The sequence below is a fragment of the Dendrobates tinctorius genome, unplaced genomic scaffold (assembly GCF_039654945.1).
Source record: "Dendrobates tinctorius isolate UK_male_01 unplaced genomic scaffold, ASM3965494v1 ptg000016l, whole genome shotgun sequence".
Taxonomy (NCBI): Eukaryota; Metazoa; Chordata; class Amphibia; order Anura; family Dendrobatidae; genus Dendrobates; species Dendrobates tinctorius.
Window position 1 is genome coordinate 44,060,031 of NW_027361684.1, and position 25,332 is coordinate 44,085,362.

At 43.7% G+C, this 25,332-nt stretch overlaps 1 protein-coding gene across 1 annotated transcript in view; it reads right to left on the reverse strand.

Annotated features, from left to right (window-relative positions):
- The window catches only part of LIMK1 (LIM domain kinase 1), a 137,078-nt gene that overhangs the window by 24,065 nt on the left and 87,681 nt on the right, over nucleotides 1-25,332 (reverse strand). The window contains exons 3-8 of the mRNA XM_073565777.1: nucleotides 19,633-19,771; nucleotides 18,273-18,382; nucleotides 11,277-11,447; nucleotides 4,848-4,953; nucleotides 4,640-4,764; nucleotides 1,707-1,890 (exon numbers count right to left, since the gene is read on the reverse strand). Coding sequence (XP_073421878.1) covers nucleotides 1,707-1,890; nucleotides 4,640-4,764; nucleotides 4,848-4,953; nucleotides 11,277-11,447; nucleotides 18,273-18,382; nucleotides 19,633-19,771 — 835 coding nt within the window. The remainder of the gene's footprint in view (nucleotides 1-1,706; nucleotides 1,891-4,639; nucleotides 4,765-4,847; nucleotides 4,954-11,276; nucleotides 11,448-18,272; nucleotides 18,383-19,632; nucleotides 19,772-25,332) is intronic.

A 25,332-nucleotide genomic window follows, 5' to 3' on the forward strand; every position in this document is an offset into this window, starting at 1 on the left:
GGAGCCTGTCTGTATAGAATGGAGCTTGTCTGTATAGGATGGAGTTTGTCTGTATAGGATGGAGCTTGTCTGTATAGGATGGAGCTTGTCTGTATAGGATGGAGCTTGTCTATTTAGGATGGAGCTTGTCTGTATAGGGTGGAGCTTGTCTGTACAGGATGGAGCTTGTCTGTACAGGATGGAGCTTGTCTATTTAGGATGGAGCTTGTCTGTATAGATTGGAGCTTGTCTGTATAGAATGGAGTTTGTATAGGATGGAGCTTGTCTGTACAGGATGGAGCTTGTCTGTACAGGATGGAGCTTGTCTATTTAGGATGGAGCTTGTCTGTATAGAATGTAGCTTGTCTGTATAGAATGGAGCTTGTCTATTTAGGATATAGCTTGTCTGTATAGGATGGAGCTTGTCTGTATAGAATGGAGCTTGTCTGTATAGAATGGAGCTTGTCTATTTAGGATGGAGCTTGTCTGTATAGAATGGAGCTTGTCTGTATAGAATGGAGCTTGTCTGTATAGGATGGAGCTTGTCTGTATAGGATGGAGCTTGTCTGTATAGGATGGAGCTTGTCTGTATAGAATAGAGCTTTTCTGCACCGAAAAGAGCTTGTGTGCAAAGGATGGAGCTTGTCTGTATAGGATGGAGCTTGTCTGTATAGAAATGGAGCTTTTCTGCACCGAAAGGAGCTTGTGTGCACAGGATGGAGCCTGTCTGTATAGAATGGAGCTTGTCTGTATAGGATGGAGCTTGTCTGTATAGGATGGAGCTTGTCTGTATAGGATGGAGCTTGTCTGTATAGGGTGGAGCTTGTCTGTATAGAATGGAGCTTGTCTGTATAGAATGGAGCTTGTCTATTTAGGATGGAGCTTGTCTGTATAGAATGGAGCTTGTCTGTATAGAATGGAGCTTGTCTATTTAGGATGGAGCTTGTCTGTATAGAATGGAGCTTGTCTGTATAGAATGGAGCTTGTCTGTATAGGATGGAGCTTGTCTGTATAGGATGGAGCTTGTCTGTATAGGATGGAGCTTGTCTGTATAGAATAGAGCTTTTCTGCACTGAAAAGAGCTTGTGTGCAAAGGATGGAGCTTGTCTGTATAGGATGGAGCTTGTCTGTATAGAAATGGAGCTTTTCTGCACCGAAAGGAGCTTGTGTGCACAGGATGGAGCCTGTCTGTATAGAATGGAGCTTGTCTGTATAGGATGGAGCTTGTCTGTATAGGATGGAGCTTGTCTGTATAGGATGGAGCTTGTCTATTTAGGATGGAGCTTGTCTGTATAGGGTGGAGCTTGTCTGTATAGAATGGAGCTTGTCTGTATAGAATGGAGCTTGCCTATTTAGGATGGAGCTTGTCTGTATAGAATGGAGCTTGTCTGTATAGAATGGAGCTTGTCTATTTAGGATGGAGCTTGTCTGTATAGAATGGAGCTTGTCTGTATAGAATGGAGCTTGTCTGTATAGGATGGAGCTTGTCTGTATAGGATGGAGCTTGTCTGTATAGGATGGAGCTTGTCTGTATAGGATGGAGCTTGTCTGTATAGAATAGAGCTTTTCTGCACCGAAAAGAGCTTGTGTGCAAAGGATGGAGCTTGTCTGTATAGGATGGAGCTTGTCTGTATAGAAATGGAGCTTTTCTGCACCGAAAGGAGCTTGTGTGTACTGGATGGAGCCTGTCTGTATAGGACAGATCTTGTCTGTTACTTGGGTATTACCTTGATTGCCTGCCCAAAGCAGCCTCTGCCCAACACTTCTCCAGGGATAAGATCTGAGGGCCTGAATATTCGATGTGATCCAGCAACACCACGGACAGATTCAGAGCGACACATATCTCTTTTTGAGCAAGATGGTGAACCCACACAGCTGGATCCGGGTGATCGGTCTATGCTGCAGCTGCGCCTTCACATGGGAGAGGAAGAAATAAAGTGTTAGCATAATATTCCCATTTACTTTCCATGTGCAGAGGATTTAGGGTATCTGCACATGATCAGTAAATGCTGCAGGTTGGACGCTGTGTACTTATGCAGCGTTAAACCCGCAGCAGCCAGATGATACAGCATAGTGGATTTAAAGAAATCCCATGTCCGCTATGCATCCACATACGCCTGCGAATCTCCCACAGAGATGGACATGCAGCGTATCTTTCCAGATTGCAGCATGTCAATTTCTCTGGCGGAGGTGTAAGGTTCGGCCAGGGTGGTAGTCGTGACTGAGGTAAACGGCCCAGGCGCGCCCTGGCCTCCCCTCACATACACATCACAGCTCTCTGTCAGCATACCTGTTGGCTGATTCTTCTCATCATCTCTAGGTTGCTGTATACTTTTTCCAGGCGTTGTGGTACAAACAGAGACACAGTCCAGCTCAACTTTAACAATAACAGCTTTACGCATTTTTGTATGCAGCACATCCATTTTCTTTACAGCGGTTACCTCAAATTCCACAGTGCACAATTTTGTCACTTTCCCTGCATTTCTGTTCCTGTCACTAAGCTCACTTCCAGGACGGACCGTTCTCTTCGATTCCTCAGCCTATACTCTGTGCAGGCTTACTTCGTTTGGGAGTCCTCATAACCGTTTCACCCCAGGCCTGAGGGCACCCGCCCATGCGATAAGCTGCCACATCCTGAGTTACCGGCTCATACTGCTTAGCCTTTCTGTAGCAACTGCAGTCCCACTTATATTGCACCGCTACCACTGCTGCACTGATGTCATCTGTGGCCCTCAGGCCCTGAATGGCTGAGCTCGTGTCCTTAAACGTTACGGGGCTAACTGCCCTGTCAGAGCTATGTAGCCCAACTGACTAAAATGCCAGAAGCTCCCTGGCTTACCCACAGTTAACCCCTCCTACATTAATTATTTACATTCTGAGCATAACTATATCCCCATCTAGTGGGCCTACTAAGGAGCTACGCTTGCCCTATATAAATACGATAATAGCAAAACATACAGAGAATTATACGGTGGACATTAATCAACATTAAATATACATAACATACAGTAAATAAAAGGCAGGTATAACATGGATTTAGACATCCCTTACAGAGACATGAACCTCTGCAAGATAAATTTCACCCATCCAATGTATTGGACGCTGTGAATCTGCACAGTTCAGTGAACACATGCGGATTCACCTGCGTTCAGTAGACGTCGGCGCTTTGGACGCAGCGGATGTTCGCTGCCATTTCCGGTTCGTCTGCACAAACCCTAAGAGTGGATGGAGGATAGCTTTGCCTTTGGATCACACTCTCATTAATAAAGCATAAGAGATCTGATCATACTGCATTAAAAGCTGTTTACATTTTTTTTTTCATTATCTAAGATAATTTAAAGGGGTTCTACAGAAATAAAAAACAAATACAATAAACAACTAGAGGAAATGCCTCTCTAAATATATTTCTAAATATATTTAATAAGAAAATGCCACTAGTTTTGTCTACGGAGGTAATCACTATTGAATTAAAAAGCCTGTTCTAGAATGTTAGGACAGGTGCCATTGAGCATGTGCAGCAGGAAAGCCATTTCAGCAGCGTAGCTTCCTAATGCACATGCTCACTAGCACGTGTCCTAACATTCTAGGACAGGTTCCTGTCAATGTAACAAGGTAGTGGCCATTTTATCTATCTGGTACAATTCAGCTCAAAGTATCACATTAATGTCACATTCAATATTGTTTTTGCGATTACATTTTTTTTCTCTCGTTTTTTTCTAGAGCCATAGTGTTTTTATTTTTCCATTAAGGGAACCATAAAAAGGATGCGTTTTTGTGGTACAAGTTTTAGCTTTCAAAGAAACTATTAACTTTACTATATAATTTACTGAGAAAATGGAAAAAAAATGTAAATGAGGTGAAATAGTGAAAAAAAAACACAATTCCATCTTGCTTTTAGGGGTTTCATTTTTTATCATTTTAATATTTTTAGAAACAATTATTTACTACTTTTCACTTTATTTGTCTAGGAAATTTCAACCTGCACAGGACTTGTACTATAGATTACAATACTTACGTATTGCAGCATATAGTGAAATCGGCTGTCTCCTAATAAGCCTGTCATGTGCTAGCGTGTTCATCATTTAATTTGCCTTGCTACAAAACTTAATATAAAAGCCAAACCAGAATCTCAATTTGCAGACGTGTTTCACGGTGTTGCCCCTCCTCAGTGTAAAGCATGAGATTTGATTTGGCTGTCTACGAGGCTACTGACTCATTAAGAGGCGTACACCTCTTAATGAATCAGGTGAGGCGTGAAGTGGTACAAGGTACGCAAGCTCTCGTCATGAATTTGACAAGTGGGAGTTGCCATGGTTCAGCACAGCCCCCATCCCTCCCAAGCTAGTACTTTGTCCGAGCTTGGCAAAAATGGCACAAAAACACCAGAAGTCTCAAACTGCTTTTGCGTACTCTTCAATTTTTCAACGTTTCATAGACAGTTTTCTGTCTTTGATGAATATGGGTTATAGCTTGCTACACAGTCCTTTTTTTTGCAAAATGCATCTCGACAGGTATTTAAGGCTACTGGGAAAAAACACCTGTTACAAAATATGGCATTTTGTACAAAAAAATAAGTAAAAAAAATGCAAAATGCATGCGCTTACATGTTTTTAAATGGCTGAAAAGAAGGAAGATTATTACATTTTTGATAAAGACTTACGTAACAGGCCTCTGGCGTCTGATTCCAGGCTCCGTGCAAGGGGTGGGCAAGGGGGTGTTTTCATGTGGGTCATGCTCAATGGTTAGCTGTAAGATCCTGCTGGTCTCTTGTATTAAAATATCAATCTAGAGAAATAATAATAAAAAAAATTACTAAAAAAATAAACTAATAGGACAAAACAGCAATGAAGCTAATTAAGATGACTCACCTCATCGAGAGGAACGCTGCGAATTGGGGTGCCATTGATCTCCAGTATTCGATCTCCAACATGAATTGACCCCTGGATGTCAGGACTGAGACAATCGGCGTCCAATCTAAAACACACAGCGCAGAGTGTTGGCATATACGGTATACATTACTGCAGTCACTTCCTCCATAGAAGATACTTCATCACGCGCATGTGATAGCAATTAACTGCTAGAACAAATAACGTGCGTCCAAACAAAAGCAGGCGTGTAATATTATATCACTACTATTACTGATATATTTCTAACATAAAAATGCACCGATGTAAAGTTGTGCGCTCACATTGTGCAAAGAATATGCAAAACAGCTCTAACATCCAGCGCCAAATCCCCAATAGCGGAACATAAACCATGTCACTAACAAAAGCTAACATGTGGTTTGGATTTGCCATGTAATTAAAACAAGATTCTTTTTTTTTTTTTTTAAATGGACAGATCCAATGTATTGTCAAAGCAAAGGCATTTTAATAAACTATTTTAATGACCCGGAGAAAAGGAAAATGTAAAATATTGCTCATTGCTGAATCTGACCAAAATGTCTAATAATGTAGCTTCCCAGGTCTCAGGAGCCTCATCATTCAATAGTAATATAGTGCTACTCCTCACTGACTGTTCTCTACTACAATCATATATGGCTTAAAGAGAATGGCATCAGAAAACATCAATTTTTGTTACGCTAAATGAGAGTGTTGTTTTCTTTTTAGTTTCCATATCGGTATCAAAAGAAAAAGAAAAGACAAAGAAATCTTGCAATTTTCACACACACCACTTAGCCTAAGGTCACGTTCACATGTTGAGTATTTGGAGAGTTTTTTTAACCTCAGTATTTGTAAGCCAAAACCAGGAGTGGAATAATCAGAGGAAAAGTATAAGGGCTCGTTCTCATCTGCGTATAAATCGGACGTGTGCAATCCGATAAAAAAAATGGATTTCACTTTGACTAATTTTATTCACTGATTTAGTGTTCATTGGCGATTTTTTTTTTCATCAGGAATCTGGATGAGAGAAAAATAACAGCATGCTGCGAGTGGCTGAAAATATAGGATGGGTACGAGAGAAAAAAATCTCACGGCACACAGGCCATGTGTGTGCTGTCCCATTTTGACACACCCATCTCAAAAGGAAACCCGACATTTCATCAGCCAAGTACTCTAACTTCACAGCCAGAACCGTCAGAATAGAATAGGTAGAAATATGTCAGAAAGATATACAGGTGCTTCTCACAAAATTACATGATCACCAAAAAGCTAATTTATTTCAGTTCTTCAAAACAAAAAGTGGAGCTCATATTATATAGAGTCATTCCAAACAGAGTGATCTATTCCAAGAGTTTATTTCTGTTAATGTTGATGATTATGGCTTACAGCCAATGAAAACCCAAAGGTCATTAGCTCAGTCAATTAGAATACTTTATAACCCCAGCTTGAAAAATGATTTTAAAATCCGAAATGTTGGCCTACAGAAATGTATGTTCAGTAAATGCACTCAATACTTGGTCGGGGCTCCTTTTGCATCAATTACTGCATCAATGCAGCGTGGCATGGAGGCGATCAGTCTGTGGCACTGCTGAGGTGTTATGGAAGCCCAGGCTCTAAAATTTCCTGGTAGATGGCTGCACTGACTTTGGTCTTGATAAAACACGGTGGACCTACACCAGCAGATGACATGGCTCCCCAAACCATCACTGATTGTGGAAACTTCACACTAGACCTCAAGCAGCTTGGATTGTGGCCTCTCCACTCTTCCTCCAGACTTTGGGACCTTGATTTCCAACTTTCATCTGAAAACAACACCTGGAACCACTGAGCAACAGTCCAGTTCTTTTTCTCCTTGGCCCAGGTAAGACGCTTCTGACGTTGTCTATTGGTCATGAGTGGCTTGAGACAAGGAATGTGACACTTGTACCCATGTCCTGGATACGTCTGTGTGTGGGGGCTCTTGAAGCAATGACTGCAGCAGCAGTCCACTCCTTGTGAATCTCCATCAAATGTTTGAATGGCCTTTTCTTAACAATCCTTTCAAGACTGCAGTTATTCCGGTTACTTGTGCACCTTTTTCTACCACACTTTTTCCTTCCACTCAACTTTCCACTAATATGCTTGGATACAGCACTCTGTGAACAGTCAGCTTCTTTAGCAATGACCTTTGTGGCTTACCCTCCCTGTGGAGTGTGTCAGTGACTGCCTTCTGGACGTCTGTCAAGTCAGCAGTCTTCCCCATGATTGTGGGGCCTACTGAAACAGACTACAGGACATTTTTAAATGCTTAGGAAGCCTTTACAGGTGTTTTTTGTTAATTATTCTATTTTACTGAGATAACGACTTTTGACCTTTTATTGGCTCTAAGGCCGGTTTCACACTAGCGCATTTTCAACGCGCGCACGGCCGGGGGTAGCTCCGCCCCCGATCCGGCTCTCTGCCCGGCGTGCCCGCCCCTTCCTTGTAGCGCCGCCTCCTAGCGGACAGCGGCGCCTGCGATCGGCGCACCCTATCTTTAGCATAGGGTGCGCCGATCGTGCGCAGGCCGTGCGCTAGTTGCGCTTTGACCTGCGCTGCGCACTTTTGACGGTGCGCCGTGCGCGCCAAAATCCGAAAAGTTTGATTTTGGCGCGCACGGCGCACCGTCAAAAGTGCGCAGCGCAGGTCAAAGCGCAACTAGCGCACGGCCTGCGCACGATCGGCGCACCCTATGCTAAAGATAGGGTGCGCCGATCGCAGGCGCCGCTGTCCGCTAGGAGGCGGCGCTACAAGGAAGGGGCGGGCACGCCGGGCAGAGAGCCGGCTCGGGGGCGGAGCTACCCCCGGCCGTGCGCGCGTTGAAAATGCGCTAGTGTGAAACCGGCCTAAGCTATAATCATCAACATTAACAGAAATAAATACTTGAAATAGATCACTGTTTGTAATGACTATATATAAAATATGAGTTTTCCTTTTTGTATTGAAGAACTGAAATAAATTAACTTTTTGATGATATTCTAATTTTGTGAGAAGCACCTGTATGATGAGTGCTTTGCATGTGTAGTTTTCTGTACTTGTATTTAGCTATTAATTAAATAAATGAAAAAAATGTTGTGGGGTCTCCCCTAATTTTTTAATAACCAGCTTAGGGAAAGCAGACAGCTGTGAGCTAGTGTTATTATTCTGGGAAGGGGCTAATATCTTCCCAGTATATTAATATCAGCTCACAGCTGTCTGCGTAGCTTTAACTGGTTATTGAAAAGGAGGGGTCGAGGATTCCTAGCTCTCACGGTAACCTCTGTGTGAGCCGCAGAGGACAGTGTGTGAGCCGGCTAGAAGTGAATTGCAGTAACCTTATGGCGTTCATAGCTGGCAGCTCACACAGGGGCTAAAATGAGAACCGCTGACTGTGACCTGTAACTTTAATGACGTCATCGCTCGCCACTTCCGCTAGTTCCTTCCGAAGGTTCTCACGCTAGTCTAAGTGTGTTCTGGCAGCCATGGTGAGCGGTCACGTTACTGCTGTTACTGCTCATCACAGCCTCCGGATGTAACAGAGTCAGGGACCGTCTTGGGTCCTTCATATTATGGATAATTGTCGGGGAGTGCTTTTTACAATTAAAGGACTTTTGTATGTGTATGTGCTTATTTCTTTTAAGTATGGGGTTAGTAATGGGGTGTCTGACAGATGCCTCTCCAATACTAACTCCCTGGCTTGATGTCAGCAGACATTACACAAAGCAAGATTCGCTAAATCATCCCAGACAGATGTCTGTCCAGCCTCTGTTTGAAGACTTCTATTGAAGGAGAACTCACCACCTCTCGTGGCAGCCTGTTCCACTCATTGATCACTCTGTCAAAAAGTTTTCTAATATCTAATCTGTGTCTCCTCCCATTCAGTTTCATCCCATTGCTTCTAGTTTTTCCTGGTGCAAATGAGAATAAAGATGATCCTTTTACAATGTGACAGCCCTTGAGATATTTCTAGACAGCTATTAAGTCTCCTCTCAGTCTTCTCTTTTGCATGCTAAACATTCCCAAATCCTGCAACCTTTCCTCATAAGACAGGGTTTGCAGACCGGTCACCATTCTGGTCTCTCTTTTCTGAACTTGCTCCAGTTTGTAGATGTCTTTTTTTAAAATGTGGTGCCCAGAACTGGACACAGTATTCCAGATGAGGTCTGACAAAAGAGGAGCAGAGGGCAATAATGACTTCACGTGATCTAGACTGTATGCTTCTGTTAATTCATCCTAGAACTGCATTTGCCTTTTTTGCTGCTGAATCACACTGTTGACTCATATTCAGTCTGTGATCTATTAGTATACCCAAGTCTTTTTCACATGTGCTGTTGCTTAGTCCTATTTCTCCCATTCTTTATATTGCTTTTTTAATTTTTCTGCATTTTTCACCCATTCCTTATATTGTCTTATAAATACTTAGGTAAAAAACTCACCAAATACTCAACTAGTGTATGTGGCCTAAGGTCTCATTTGGACGGCCATGATTCTTCTCGTATGTAAAAACATGGGCCGCTGTTGATCAATTTTTTGTATCCGATTTTAAACACTGTTGGGTCAGTGTCAGTTTTTACCATCAGTGTTTCATCAGTGATCTTCATGCATAGATAAATTACACAGCTTTTCCTATGTGATACAGTGTTAATCTTGGACAGAACATTGATTACACTCTGATGCCATCTTTGAGCTATAGGTGATTTTCCCAGTCCAACAGACTTTTATAGGTGATTTTGATTCATGACTCGGTTCAAAAATGGAATTGTCGCCATCATTTTATACTGACCACTCAGTCCGCCAAAAATATGGACATGTAAACAGCCCCATATACTATAATGGGTACGTGTTTTATTTGTCAAAGCCATTGACAGAACACATCCATAACTCACAGATGTATGAATGAGGCCTTATATTAGACTGTTACCTTCTGTTCTTTACAGATGACTTTTCAGAAGTCATGGACATCAGTAGCAGTATACAGGCTCTGACTCCACAGAAGACTTTCCTAGACATGCTCTAATTAGGGCAAAGGTCATTGGGAAGGGAGGGGAGGGGGTGAGCTGTAATATCACCCATTGTGAATGGTGCCTCCTGTGTTTTACACTGTATATAGAAAAGTTATGAGCACTGATGAGCGAACGTGCTTGGATAAGGTGTTATCAGAGCATGCTCGTGTGCTATCCGAGTGTCTTCAGTGCTCAAAAAATACGTTCAGAGTCCCTGTGCCTACATGTCTCCCGACTCTTCGACAGCCACAACACATGTAGGGATTGCCTAACAAAGAGGCAATCCCTGCATGTGTTGCGACTGTCGAATAGACACGATACATGCAGCCGAAGGGAACTGAACATATTATTCGAGCACGCCGAAGACACTCGGTTAGCACACGAGCATGCTCTGATAACAACTTATCCAAGCACATTTGCTCATCACTAGTTATGTGTCATTTTAATCTTGTCTGTGATGGTGAGACTGCTGAAAAGTCATCTGTACAGAACAGGAAGTATGCATCTTGTTTTAGGCTTAGTGGCCAGAGTGAAAATTGCACAATTTCTTATTTTATATGGAAAATTAAAAACAAAATTAAAACAGTATCTTTAACAGAAAAACCTGATTTAAACAGTAGGTCATTTTCTGATGACACATTGTATTTAAAGGATCTTTCTGACTTTACTATCACAGCAAACAAAGCACGTTCAATGAGGTTAGCTGAAAATATATAGAAGCAAATCGGCAATCAGATTCCTCCCTACACCCACATCTTCTACAGATATTCGATTTTTGAAATACTTTCTGTTAACTATTTATTAGAAAAAAATTCCACTGGCATCAGGCTGGGTCAAACTGACCTAATCATGAGCATGTAAGTAAAGGAAGAATGGTTTCCATGGAAGCATCTGACAAAATAATAAAAAAATAGAAGAAATATGTCTCGCTTTCCTACTAGTCTGAAATGATATGTATCATTAACATTTAGTCTTATGCGGGTTATAAGTGAAATAATAAGTGAAAAAAATGTCAGCAATTCCTTCCTTAATTTTTTTTTTACTTTGTTTAGATTGAATTTTGTAGCATTTTACAATGAAACTGAGAAATGTACAAATAAATCTTCTCTATCTTTTCCAGTTCATCATCCTTACCTATTTTTTTTCATTGCTTCTGGCTTGTGCCTGTCTGTAAGTTAACTGTCTGCAGCAGGAGCCTCCCCCCACAGCCCTGTCTGTAGTAGGACACAAATATTGTTACCCCTGGCACCTTATCTAAGCTCCTCTCCCAACAATGTACCAGCTAAAAATTGAACAGATAAATATATATATATATATATATATATACTTGAGCAAGCATTTTATTTTTTAAAGAGAAGAGCGGAGCATTCCTTTAAACACAATGTTCATAATCCACACAGTATGAGATACTTACTCACGGACTCGCACGGTGTGAGAATGCTCCGCACATGATGGAGTGATGGAAATGGAAAGACCACGTCTCCCATCAGATGCAGGAAGAGACACCAGGGTCACCGTGTGGGGGGATCGAGAGACCGGAGAGTCAATTACTGGGGTCAGGGAAACCTGGTAGTAGCACGGTCCACTGTCAAGAGGAATAGTTATGTCACATGTCTGACGTTTCGCATGAAATTCCATCAATCAGTAAATTATTAACTTATTCATGAACAAAAGAACTAACCAGATCAGAGGGTTTATAGTCTAACACACAATACAAAAATGATAGCTGCGATCTGACTGGTTTCCATAAGTTTTCCCAATCACCTGTTACATGAACTGTGTAATAAATGTGTTTAATATATGCAATCAATTTGTGATTTCTAGTTATGTATGAGTACGTCAGGGACAAGCATGCTCTTCGTCCCTTCCTAATAAAATGGGTGCGCTGTGTGCTGTAATGTGAATAATGTTTTATATCAATGCTATGATGACTCATGTGTATTTTGATAATGATGACTCAAATGGGTTTTAATGATATTATGATGTTGTACTGCATGAAACATAGGGACAGCATAAGGAATAGGAGATAAGTTAAGTATTAGATACAGATAGGATGGGCTAGTGCAATGGAGGGCACACTAGTTCAGGAAGTTAAATAGGTACAGTACAGAAACGGTTAACACTTCCTTGTTTAGTTAGTTGGGAAGAGATATAGGTTGGTGATTGATCCCAGCATTGGTTAAGGGGCAGAGGGCTGAAGATCACGTGGGATACGAAATGGAGAGAAAGCAGCATGAGAACGGCGGAAACAAATTTAGGTGGTCCTTCCCGTAATGTACGAGGCCAACAGCCTGAATTAGGTATGGAGAATCCTGGCTTGCTTTCGTCCCCAAAAGGGAAAACAGACAAGGATTCACAAAAGGAAATCGGGTCAGGATTCCTGGGAGCTGCGGCGTTTGACTGAACATTCCCAGGGCAAGAAGTGCCAGCAAAGAGAGGGATAGCGAAGGCTGAAGGAACTGTTACCACCGTAACATACTGTGCGGTATCCGTGACTAAGACTGAACTTGATCTGCTGAGTAAAGTTGAACTGTTTAAAAAGAAAACTTGTCTGCTGTTAACCGTGCGGCTGCATCAAGAATCACGGAGCTGACGGAGTCCTCAGGACAAAAAGTGAGTGTTGTACAATTCACACAGAACACACGGCAGATGGGACACTATTTTCTTGTGGGGTGCCTGGCTGTGGGAGAACAACAGCCCCTCTCCCATGACTACCGTCCTGTGCACCTTACAAAATGGCGTAATCGCAGGATTTAGAGTCCTTGCATTCAGAAAGCGGAGGAACCCCCTAAACGGCAAAGATGGCAGCCATTAGAAATGTTAAAATGATAGATAATAGTGCGGAGGCTGGCGAAAGCTACGCCCATTGTGGGCGCCCTATGAGGAAAACGGCACGAAAATCTGTGTAGTATGGGCTGGAGCCTGAGCCAGGATCCAACCCCATGTGCCCAGTGCCCACCTGCAGTGGGCGCGGCGAAGGAAGAAGAGGATCCGCCTGCCACAATAGATTCCTGAAGAACGGGAGGTAGGGGAGAACAACAGACCCTCGCCCATGACTACCTCCCTGTGCACCTTACAGTTATTCCGATAGATGAGGACAATGTTTTGAAGAGTATTATATAAGTGGTAAAGGTACAAACTGTGATCAACGGTATTAAATAATTTAAAGGGAACCTGGTTAGCAAGGTTTTAATTTAATGTAAGTAGTGGTATAGCTGAGTAAGTGATTGTCCATGAATAAAAATGACACTTTTTTGTAGAAACACAATGTGCTGGTCATGATAAATCTAATGTAGAAGCAAATCAGGCTGAAAGTGCATGGGGGTGTGGCGCCCCTGAGGGTTCAGTCGCCACAGAGGTACTGCACCTCCTGAGGTGTGGTATCTCACCATCCAGGTAAGGTGAAGACACCTGATCACACTCCAACACCTGCATCCCACATAACACAGTAGTGTAGCAAAGCACCCTTTGGTGGCTCCCTGCTTGGAACACGAAGCGTGCTGGGAGGCGGGTGGAGTTTAGATTGCATTAAAAGAGCAGGAAGAGTTTAGGATTTGGTCAGTCTGACAGAGTCAGTGAAAAAGTGAAGATCCCCTGAGTGGGATGGATGAAGGAAGTGCTGCAGCCGACCTCAGTGACCTGGGTCCGCTGGCACGGGAAAGGAACTTGAATAGAAAGCCTGACTCTCTATAAGAAGGAAAGGATTAGTACAGAACGTGAGGAGAGGAAGAGAACAGAGGATCGGGGTTAGAAAAGAACCCTTCCCAGGTTCTAGGCGCAAGGCCGGGGTCCGGTCCCCGAGGTTGTTTGGATGCTAATGGTACCGCAACAGACACTGGAGGAATAGAAGTTTGTCATCACTTTATTCCCACACCAGACTTGGGGGCACAACAGCAACGAGATAGAGAGCTGGGACATGGTAGCAGAGAGTCCCCGGAGCAGGCTACAGCAGTCTGCCATACAAGTAGAGTTCATAGGAACATCTGACAGGAGGAACTCCAGTGTAACTCAGTACTGTGAGCACTTCACTCAAGGCGCTAAGAGGGAGACGTTCAGAAAAACCACATAAGTTGGCGGAGTGTTGGAAAGGTGTGCTTCATCTTGCCTTGAGGTTGGCTGAGCTCCTGACCCGGAGGACACGGCACCGATGCGGGCTCTTGAGCCACAACAGACTGTGAGTAAAGCTTTGGAACTACATGCTCTGGTGTCCTCCACTTATTCCCGCGTCAACCTGCCCGGCACTGCTACATCCCCTGCGCCTGACACTACACCATCTAAGTGTCCCTACATCTACTCTGCCCTGGGACTACAGCCCTACCTGTGGAGGGCTATACCATCATTGCTGCACCACACCATCTGTCCCAGAGGAACTGTCTGCAGCGTCGGCTTAACATCTACATTGCCGAATACCACAGGTGGCGTCACGACTTATTCATTCACACTGAACATTTACAATGGGCGCCCAGAGCCACGGGCCGGGTCCCCGCTGCCGTGACGTCTCTCATTGAGGCTCATCGGGACCGGTGCCGAGTACCCCACAGCCCTGGGTGTGAGGGCGACCCAACTTGGCGTCACGAACAGGATGACGAAGCCCGATGCCACCGGATTCTGTGTGCCTACAATTTATTGGACTTAAAAGTTTGTGGAAATGAGCAGAAGACCAAATTTGATAGACTGTAAAATGAACGCTAAAAATGGCCGCCGGCGTGGAGAAGAGGGGCGTGACAACATGGGTGGTCCTAAGAAAAGACCGCGAACTGTCCGGGCCTCCCCTGTCTGAACTTCTATGCAACTGCAACATGGCCCACCCCCCGAGAGGTTCGTATACTGGCCTGGTATGGAGGAGTAGGAAAAAGACACCGCCCCCAGAAGGAGGAGCGAGAGCCAGTGGCAGGAAAAGAGTCGAGACAGGAAGAAGAAGGAGAGAGAGAAGACGCCATGATGGAAGGAGAGAGGAGGCCTGAAGAGCGAAGGGGGGTTGAGCTGAATCTCCCAGGCGCCACGACTGAAGGCTCCGATCTGGCTTCCACAATGAACCGCCTGCAGCTGGAGGAGGAACTAGCCCAGCTGACTACCCGTCTGCGACTGAGGCAGGAGGCATTATGGAAGTTAAGCTGGCAGCACGCCCAGGAGGGGCCTACACCATCGGCACCTCCGGACCCGGTGCCTTCCCCGTTGGTACCTGCTGTTGCAGCTGCCACCCTGGTAACCTCACCGGCGGTACCTGCCACCGTTGCACCGGACTTTCTTCAGGCAGCACCGGTTTACACCTCCACGCTGTCCATACCGCTGGTCGCGGCCTGTCCGGAGGAGACACCGGAGGGCCCGGGAGCAGAGGCCGCGCTCCTGCCTGGACCTAGCGCAGCCGCGCAGGTCCCACTGGAGATCCCTGCAGATATGAAGCTGCCATCTGCTCCACCATTGTCCGCAACCTTGGGTCTGACAGCGCCGGTGAACGTAGTGCGCCGCTGGGAAGCTCCAGGTATGACTGCCACCCCTCCCAACGGGTTAACCCCCGAGTTTGCCTATAATGAGGCCGGCATGCTTGAACTCCAAATGGGACAATTAGATGAGCTATGCTCTCAATTTAGACGCACTAAGCTTATCGCAATGGGGAAGTGGAAGAAGTCCCTGCTGAAAAGAGTGAGACTGGAGCAGGCGTGCCCCATTCGACATCTTCTGGTCCCAGCAGAGGAGGTTGAGCAGCGGATGGGTGTCACCGTACATCATGGGTTCCCTTTGCCACAATTTCAAAACCCCTACCAGCGCCCATAGACGCCAGTGATACCAGATGTCATGCCAAAAATCAAGACCGTGGTGCTGCTAAATGTGGTATCACCTGAAATTGAGGAACAACATCCATCGGTACCAGCTGCGGTTTCTGCAGACACACAGGCAGCAGATGTATCACCAGCAGCAACTGAAATGCTACCCTCACCAACAGAAACCAATTTAACTCCTTAGGAGAAAGAGTATATGCAATTTGTGGATGATCAACAGGAAGAGGATGTCAAGAGATTCTTCCCTGGAAACAGCAGCCCAAGTCAACAGCTTCCAGTATCCCAGGAGGGGCCCACAAAACCTAAAGCAAACTAACTTAACTTTGTTACCCAGGAGGGTATTTGCACCATTGTGCCTGTTTTTTCTAATTTTTCCTATTTTTGGTTATCATGATGTTATCATGATGTTTTCCCCGTGTTTCTAGTTTTGTTGCCCAGTTTCATTGGCAGCGCTTTTTAGTACTGAACTGTGGAGATCATGGACACTGAATGATCCGGAACTGTGCTCGTATACTGTATAGTTGCACCTCTTTAGGTGCTCTCTTGGTTTTACATAGACCTTTTGAAGATAAGGACTACCTCATCATGGGGCATGGCTCCAATCCAAGGACACTGCAAGAGATCCCGGCTGGGAGCGGTGTCCAGCACTTATAAGAATTATTGAAGTTTTAATGTGAAGTATTTGATAATGTGTCTTATGAAAGTATTAATGACTAGAGAACAGTTTTTATATAAGATTTAGGAATGTTTTAATAAAGAGCTGAGAGATTTGAATAAAAGGATAAAGATTTGAAAAAATGCAAGTGACGAACCAGGCATCAGCGGTTGTCACTTAAGGTTAATGATAGAAAGTAGAAAATGTGAAAAGGAAAGATGATGAAGAAATGTGTTGATGGAGAAAACTTGCACTTTTGAATTAGGAACTGTGTTAGGCTATAGATAGTTAATTAAGAATTGTTTGCAACATTCAAGAAGCAGTGCCTCTCATATTGACAAGATTAGATAAGAATTGTTTGTTTAGCATTATAAAATTTTGTATGTTACTGTATTTGTCAACTTTTATTTTCTTGCAGCTCGCGGACGTGCTGTGTTTAACGGGGGGGGTATGTGGCGCCCCTGAGGGTTCAGTCGCCACGGAGGTACTACACCTCCTGAGGTGTGGTATCCCACCATCCAGGTAAGGTGGAGACACCTGATCACACTCCAAAACCTGCATCCCACACAACACAGTAGTGTAGCAAAGCACCCTTTGGTGGCTCCCTGCTTGGAACACGAAGCGTGATGGGAGGTGGGTGGAGTTTAGATTGCACTAAAAGAGCGGGAAAAGTTTAGGAGATGGATGAAGGAAGTGTTGCAGCCGACCTCAGTGACCTGGGTCCGCTGGCACGGGAAAGGAACTTGAATAGAAAGCCTGACTCTCCATAAGAAGGAAAGGATTAGTACGGAACGTAAGGAGAGGAAGAGAACGGAGGATCGGGGTTAGAGAAGAACCCTTCCCAGGTTCTAGGCGCAAGGCCGGGGTCCGGTCTCCGAGGTTGTTTGGATGCTAATGGTCCCGCAACAGACATCGGAGGAATAGAAGTTTGTCATCACTTTATTCCCACACCAGACTTGGGGGCACAACAGCAACGAGATAGAGAGCTGGGACTTGGTAGCAGAGAGTCCCCGAAGCAGGCTACAGCAGTCTGCCGTACGAATAGAGTTCATAGGAACATCTGACAGGAGGAACTCTAGTGTAACTCAGTACTGTGAGCACTTCACTCAAGGCGCTATGAGGGAGACGTTCAGAAAAAGCACATAAGTTGGCGGAGTGTTGGTAAGGTGTGCTTCATCTTGCCTGGAGGTTGGCTGAGCCCCTGACCCGGAGGACACGGCACCGATGCGGGCTCTTGAGCCACAACAGACTGTGAGTAAAGCTTTGGAACTACATGCTCTGGTGTCCTCCACTTATTCCCGCGTCAACCTGCCCGGCACTGCTACATCCCCTGCGCCTGACACTACACCATCTAAGTGTCACTATATCTACTCTGCCCTGGGACTACAGTCCTGCCAGTGGAGGGCTATACCATCATTGCTGAACCACACCATCTGTCCCAGAGGAACTGTCTGCAGTGTCGGCTTAACATCTACATTGCTGAATACCACAGGTGGCGTTACAACTTATTAATTCACACTGAACATTTACAATGGGCACCCAGGGCCACGGGCCGGGTCCCCACTGCCGTGACATCTCTCATTGAGGCTCATCAGGACCGGTGCCGAGTACCCCACAGCCCTGGGTGTGAGGGCGACCCAGGGGCGTGTCTCGTCTCTACACAGAAGCAGTGTCAGTGCAGTGACACACCCCCAGTGCTCTTCCAGGATGATTTGCATATGACTTCTATCTTAGATTTCTCGTAACTGGCAAATCAGATTTCTGCAAAAAATAAAAAATATCTTTTTTCTGGGGTATTATTGCCTACGCAGTGATATCACTACCAACTTATATAAAAATGTATGAACTGCTTCTCTTTAAGAAAAAATAACCAGTGCAGTCTATATAATAAGTCTCCCAGGATGAAATAAGATGGATAGTTAGCCGGGCAGTATATGAATGATTATCAATATCTTGGATGTGAATGTTTTCTTACCAGTATAACTTGGATCGCTCCACCAAGGCATATGTCTCACCATCACCAATAAAAGAGGAGCAGCGAGAACATACAAAGCATTCTGGGTGATACTTGTGCTCTCCTGCTACCTATCAAGCAAAATACATCAGTGTCAAATCTTCAATAAGGCATCAGTCTAAAATTTCTTCTGGAAACAGGCATTGGTTTATTACAGTGGTAGGGAATGATCCCCGACACTCACTCTTCTGCCTTGGATCCCTAAAGACTTCTTTATTTTGTGCATTTACTGCGGTGAGATAACATACAGCACAGATGGCCTACTATCGGACAGTCTCCAATCATTTCTCACCATTACAAACAATCATAGGTTGTCGGTGCAGTTATTCATCCGCACCGCATTCTGCACAAAATAAAGAGGGTTTCTGTATTAAAGGGAATCTGTCACCAGGTTTTTGTTACCTCATCTGAGAGCAGCATGATGTAGGGAAAGAGACCCTGAATCCAATGATGTATCACTTAGATTTCTGGGTGCAGCTGTTCTCACAATCAGAGATTTTAGATTTAGAATGAAGCGGAGCTGAGAAAGCTAACCCCGCCCACACCAGGCTCTCCAAGTACAGAGTCTGTAGACAGTGAGATGTTTATCAGAGAGACAGGGGACGTTACTGGACTAGTGTAGTCCAGCAATGTTAATCTCTTAGTGGTAAATCCTTCACAGTTAGTAAACAACAGCACACACTTTGACAAGTGACACATCGCTGAATTCTGTGTTTAAGCCTCTATCTCCTGCTATCTTCAGGCTACATAGCAAAAACCTGCTGACAGATTCCTTTAAAAGCAGAAAGGTGAGTCTCTTGGATTATTTTCTACTGCTGGACTTGAGTATTGCATCTCCTTTGGAGCCCTGAGCATCACTGCTGTGTATCCACCATTGCCCTAGAAAAGATTTACACAGCCGTGTCCAGGAAGAACCATGTCTACAAATATTTGAAGGGCTGTCACAGTGTAGAGGGATCATCATTATTCTCATTTGTACATGAAAACACAAGAAGCAATGGAATGAAACTGAAAGTGAGAAGATACAGATTAGATGTTAGAGAAAACATTTTGACAGTGAGGGTGATCAATGAGTGGAACCGGCTGCAACGAGAGGTGGTGAGTTCTCCTTCTATGGAAGTCTTCAAACAGAGGCTGGACAGACATCTGTCTGGGATGATTTAGTGACTCCTGCATTGAGCAGGGGGTTGGACACTATGACCCTGGAGATCCCTTCCAACTTTAACATTCTATGATTCTATGGAGTAGTGATAACTCCCTTGACTTTTTGAAGTCAACAGTTTTGATCAGACAAGTGACCAAACAGGATTTTTTTTCTTACCATCACTAGTCCTTTGGTAATATGCTCCGAACAGCCTTGGCACATCCCCCCAAAGCGTGCCCAATAGTGCTTTTTACAAAACAGTCTTCCATCTTTTTCATAATAGCGGTGGGATAAGGATACGCCACAGTCACTGCATCTGAAAAAATAAAACAAGAACTTGTCAGAATTTAGAGGCAGTGAAAAACTAGCGAAATCTTGCAAATGCTAAATGTACATTCATTCCTATTAATCAAAGAAGTTTTCCACTTTCAGAAAAGTGGTCCCCAAATGATTTGAATCCAAACTTGCGTTAGATCTTTAAGGCCATGTTCCTACGTACAGAAAAGTTACATTTTTCCTACTGCATTTTATTCTGCAGGTCCCCACATCCAAATAAGCAACAGCAAACTCAGCTGATTATTCCTTTTTTGCAATATTTTTTGTTCCGTTTTCCTCCTACGTAGGTTTTTTTTTCATTGCAGATTTGATGCAGCTTTTTTATGCAGAAACGCAATTGTAAAGTCAAGTATACACCCAGCCGTATAGATGGCTCGACGTTCTTACACTAGGTGGCGCCAAATGCCTTAGATTGCCACACAAAGGGCCGGGCTGGCAGCGCCTTTTAGGGCAGATGGTGAAATAATTAACATCACAGTCAAAATAACAGAAATGATTGATTTTAAAATTGCATATGTCTGACGGAATACATTTGTTCTGTAGAAATAATCGGCGCTGATCAGCAGGTTACAGATGTCCTTTTCTTTACACAACACAACAATACATCATATGGTTGTATGTGAGACTCCAAGAGTTTAAGGGATAGTCCCATATCATGCATTTATGGCTTATCACCAAATATATCCATAAATGCATTAGGGATCCTCCGCTATTGGGAGAACCGGGGTCAAAGGACCCCTGCTTGACATTCTGGCGACTGCTTTCACTATTCAAATCAATGGGACTCTGGCTCTGCGCACATTTAATCTAGCAGTGATTAGCAAATGCAACTTGTAACTGAAAAACCTCTATAAACTGGCACAAACGCATAAACGTAATATCGTATTTTTGATTGGAAATTTTCATAAGCTTCCATTTTAAAAATAAAAGGTATCAGCTATTAGCAACTCAAAAGAAAAAATAGCAGCCCCTGTTGGTAATTGTTATTTTCATCTTATGAAAGGCAATTTTTATATAGACAACTTAATGAGTTGCTTTTCTTGCAGTCACTTTTCCAAAACTGGCTAACGCATCAAAGCAGAATAGTGCGAAGTACAACACCAAACCTTTGCATGAAGCACAACGGGGCGATAGATTCACACTGTGGGTTTTCTGCGCTGCACCGTAGATAAGGCTACTTTCACACATCAGGTTTTTTCCACAGGCAGGATCCGGCTATTTGTTAAAAGACCGGATCCGGCGAAAGCTGCTGTCGGATCTTATTTTCTCACATTGAATTGTATTAGCGCCGGATCGTGCCGCATTGCCTTCCGTTTCTTCCGGTTTTCGCCGGATCCGGCTAAATGTTTCATTTCGGCGTCTGGAAAAAATGTCTCTAGTAACATTTTTTGTCTGCGGCAAAAAAACGGACAGCGCCTTCTCTAAAAAAATAGCTGTTCCGTTCAAGACTGTATTTTAATCCAGGATCCAAACTGAGGGCTACTCTGCGTTTACAAACCCAGCTCTGCTAAGAAAAAAAAAGTACTGTAGTAAATAAAAGGAAAGTGCAGAATCGGTCTGGATAATACCATCTTGTAATATAAACTCTAGTCCTTGAGGGCCACTTAAAGGCTCAACACAAAATGACAGATCATTATGCAAGAGCCCAGGTGTCTCATGGATGGTCAGAGGCAGGATTTTCTTTCACTCTGCTTTTACACAAAAGAAAAGTGGGATCAATTTACCATAAAGTAACTACAACAGAGCCTTTAACTCTTTCCTTGATCTTACGGGCCCATTGCCAGATAATCTATATACCTTTTTGTTGAATGTTCCTACTGGATGTGCTACATTACAGCAGACATAAAAAGGACAGTATAGCCCGTCTGAGATGCGCAATCTTAGCAATATTGTCATGTCATTGGTAAAGGCCCTACAAGCAAATGTGAATGAAAATGTGACAAATATATATCACGTGGAAAATTTGTATACTGCTAAAGTGAACATCGCTTGTGTATCTTCAGGCAATAACTGATTAAACATTCCCCACACTAATGAGAGCAAGTCAAATAAAGACTGCAAGGTGTCGATACTTTATTTTATTTTTTAATGGCCTTCGGCTTGTTCTCGAGTCATGGTGACTTGATGGATGAACGCTAGGAAGATCGATTTTGTGCAGGCCTAGATAGGTCCACCAGAGTCTTCTCCACTATTATCTGCATAGTATCATGCCACCGAGTTGCTGCTCTTCCTTTTTGCCTTGCTTTTTCTATTCTTCCGAGCATGATGTCCTCCTCCAGTGATGTATACAAAGTAGGCAAGTGGTAGCTTGGTGATTCTTGCTTCGATTGACATGTCTGGCTTGATTTGTTTCAAAATTGATTTGTTTGTTCTTATTACAATCCATGGTATTGATAGCATCCTTACCCAGTACCACATTTCGAAGGAGTCAATTCTTCTTCTGTCTTGTTTCTTTATTGTCCAGGTTTCGCATCCCTATGTTATCACAGAAAAGACCAAATTATGTACAAGCGGTGTCTTCATCGCCATGAAATATTTCATGATTTGTAGAGCTTGTCCAGTGACTTCATTGTTTATTTGCCCCTAGCTAGTCTTCTATTGACTTCTGTTGTCGTTGCTGCATTGGTGGAAGTCCTCTACAACTTCCAGTTTATCGCCGACCATCTTAAATGTGTCCCACTCGCACCTGGCAGAAGTCAATATTTGCCATCTTTGTGTTGAGTAGTGGTCTCATGCTCGAGCGTTCCATCTTGACACTCTGTAATAAATCCTTCATTCCATCTACGCTTGTAGCTATCAATGTTGTGTCGATGTTAGTGTAAAAGGCATAAAAAAGTAGCCACACTACGGCCTGATTCATAAAAGAGTTCAAAGTAAAACGCTTTGAAAAGCTGCAAAGTTTTTGATTCTATTGGTACCAGTTTGACGCACCGCCACCAAATTGGGAAGGGCTGGGAGGAGGCAGGATGGGATACAGTGTGGCTATGCCACACCCAATAAATTAATGAAAAGTTCCTGCATTTCTAATAGCAGAACTGTTACTCCACTTTCTGACTTGAGTAAGATTTCTGGCGAGGTGCACACCACTGATAAGATGCAACATGCATCATCTATTTTGCTTAACCAACGTAGATGCCAAGTCCCTACTGACCACAACATCTAAGGGGTTAAACGGACAAATCTTTTTGGCAGGAGCCCTGCTATGTGTACCAGCCATTCTCCAGTAGCTAATTTCACAGAAACAGTGGCAGAATTAGCACCTTAGTGCAGGGGTCCTGGGTTCAAATCCCACCAAGGACAACATCTGCAACGAGTTTGCATGTTCTCCCCATGTTTAATTGGGTTTCCCCCGGGTTCTCCAGTTTCCTCCCACATTCCAAAGACATACTGATAGGGAATTTAGATTGTGAGCCCCATCGGGGACAGTGCCAATCATTTCTGTAAAGCGCTGTGGAATTAATGGCGCTAGATAAATGATTAAAATAAATAAATATATTTTTCAAGAGTAAGGGTCAAAAGGTTTTCAAGGACTAAAATACCAATTGCCAATACTCAGGATTAGCAGTCAATGTGTGAGAATAGGCCACCCACACAAAAATGCTGGAAAACTTCATTATTGATATTAATAGCCAGTGTTGGACTTTCCCACCAGATGACCAATCCAATCCAATGTGACCAAGATGGGTCCCAATGATCTAGCACCAACTGAAGCTGTGCAGGATCCTATAATGTGCTGTTAGGGTCAATTTTCATTGGTTTTATTTATTACAATTTATTATTTTAGTCTAAAAAAGAAGCACTCCAGTTATTTTTTTTATTCCCTAAACCTGTGCAAATGTTAGTGTAGTGTCAGAGTATTAATATATGAAAGTTGCCTCATCATAGAGGACTAGAACTCTAGTGCGACCTATTGGAAGTAGCGACTCTAAAAGTCAATATTGACCCTCTAACAAGCCTTGTCACATGAAGTAGGATAAAAGCCTAATTGAATATTGACTTTAAGGCTTCCTACTTCCAGTAGGTGGCGCTAGAGTTCTAGTCCTCTTCCTCTCTGAAGAGACAATCTGCATATTTCCCAGAGGAGCATTGCAAGGCTTAAAAGTCTCCTCACCTTGGCCTGTCAGGCTTGGCATGTCACTCTCCGCAAGGAGAACAGTTACCCATTGAATTAATAAAATCATTGATCGCTTGCTCTCCTGTATCCAGCACCGTTACGCTCCTCTATGGAGTCACGTGATGGTGATTCTGACCCTCCTGCTCACTCTGTGCTCCGTGTGTGCCTGGAGTCTCTTTTACAATGTAAGGCACTTCTGTGTCACAGAGGGCGCAGTGTGACCTGGGGTGTCTGAATTGCCTTCACGTGGCTCAGAAGAGCAGCGTAATGGTGCTGGTTACAGGAGAAGTCAGCAATCAGAGAGTATATTAGCACACTGACATTACATTAAAAGGGAAAGGACTTAGCTCACTATGATAATAGCGTAATTAGGGTGTAATTAAAAATAGATGTGCACTATTTTTTATGGTGGTGCCCAAAACATACCAGTTGGCACCCCGTTAGCTGCCTCATGTTGCTCTGTAGGACAAAGCGTTACAACATGGTATTCTGCACTGAAGAATAGTCTTCTAGACTCGATCACCTTATTAACCCAGTAGGGATGGAGTACGCTCAACTTAGTTCTGTTAGATTCTGCATGAATGGAAGGCATATGGAGTTATGGTAGAACCCTACAGGGGCCTATGGATGATGAACAACTGGAAGGTTGTATAGAATTGTGATACAGAACTATGGGCCCGATTCATCACCACTGGAGTTGTTCACGCTGGTCTTGATGAAGGGACGTGCTGTAGTCAGATACTCCTGATTCATAAAGAGGGGCACGTCTCTTCATGTCTCTGGAGCATCTGACAAGTGTCCAGCACCTCCATGCTCCACACCAAAATTCTCATTCTAGTCAGCTACTGGAGTAAGATTTCTGGAGTAGGGAATGCCAAAGCTGTTGTGTCCTGCCATGACCCCATCCACTCGAGCTCTGCCCATTTCGTCAGAGCTGGGAGAAACTGGGGTAAAAGCTTTGAAACGTCACAAAACTTAGTGGAACGTCAGAGTTGGGACTAAATGTTGCGACTTTTCAAAGCTTTTACGCCAGAATTCTGACATGAAAGCTTTGTTGAATCGGGTCTATGCCTGGTGATGAAAGGAATCACAAGTTTACAACAATTATGAAAAGATGTGAGCACGAATGTGTAAGATCGGATTAATCAGAAGGGTGGAAAAGCTGGATGACAAGATGACAACATCTGCAAGGAGTTTGTATGTTCTCCCTGTGTTTGTGTGGGTTTCCTCTGGGTTCTCCAGTTTCCTCCCACATTCCAAAGACATACTGATAGGGAATTTAGATTGTAAGCCCCATCGGGGACAGTGATGATAATGTGTGCAAAACTGTAAAGTGCTGCGGAATATGTCAGCGCTATATAAAAATAAAGATGTATTTATTTAATTTATGACAAGAGCCGGGGGTTTCCACCCAGCTTTCCCAATAT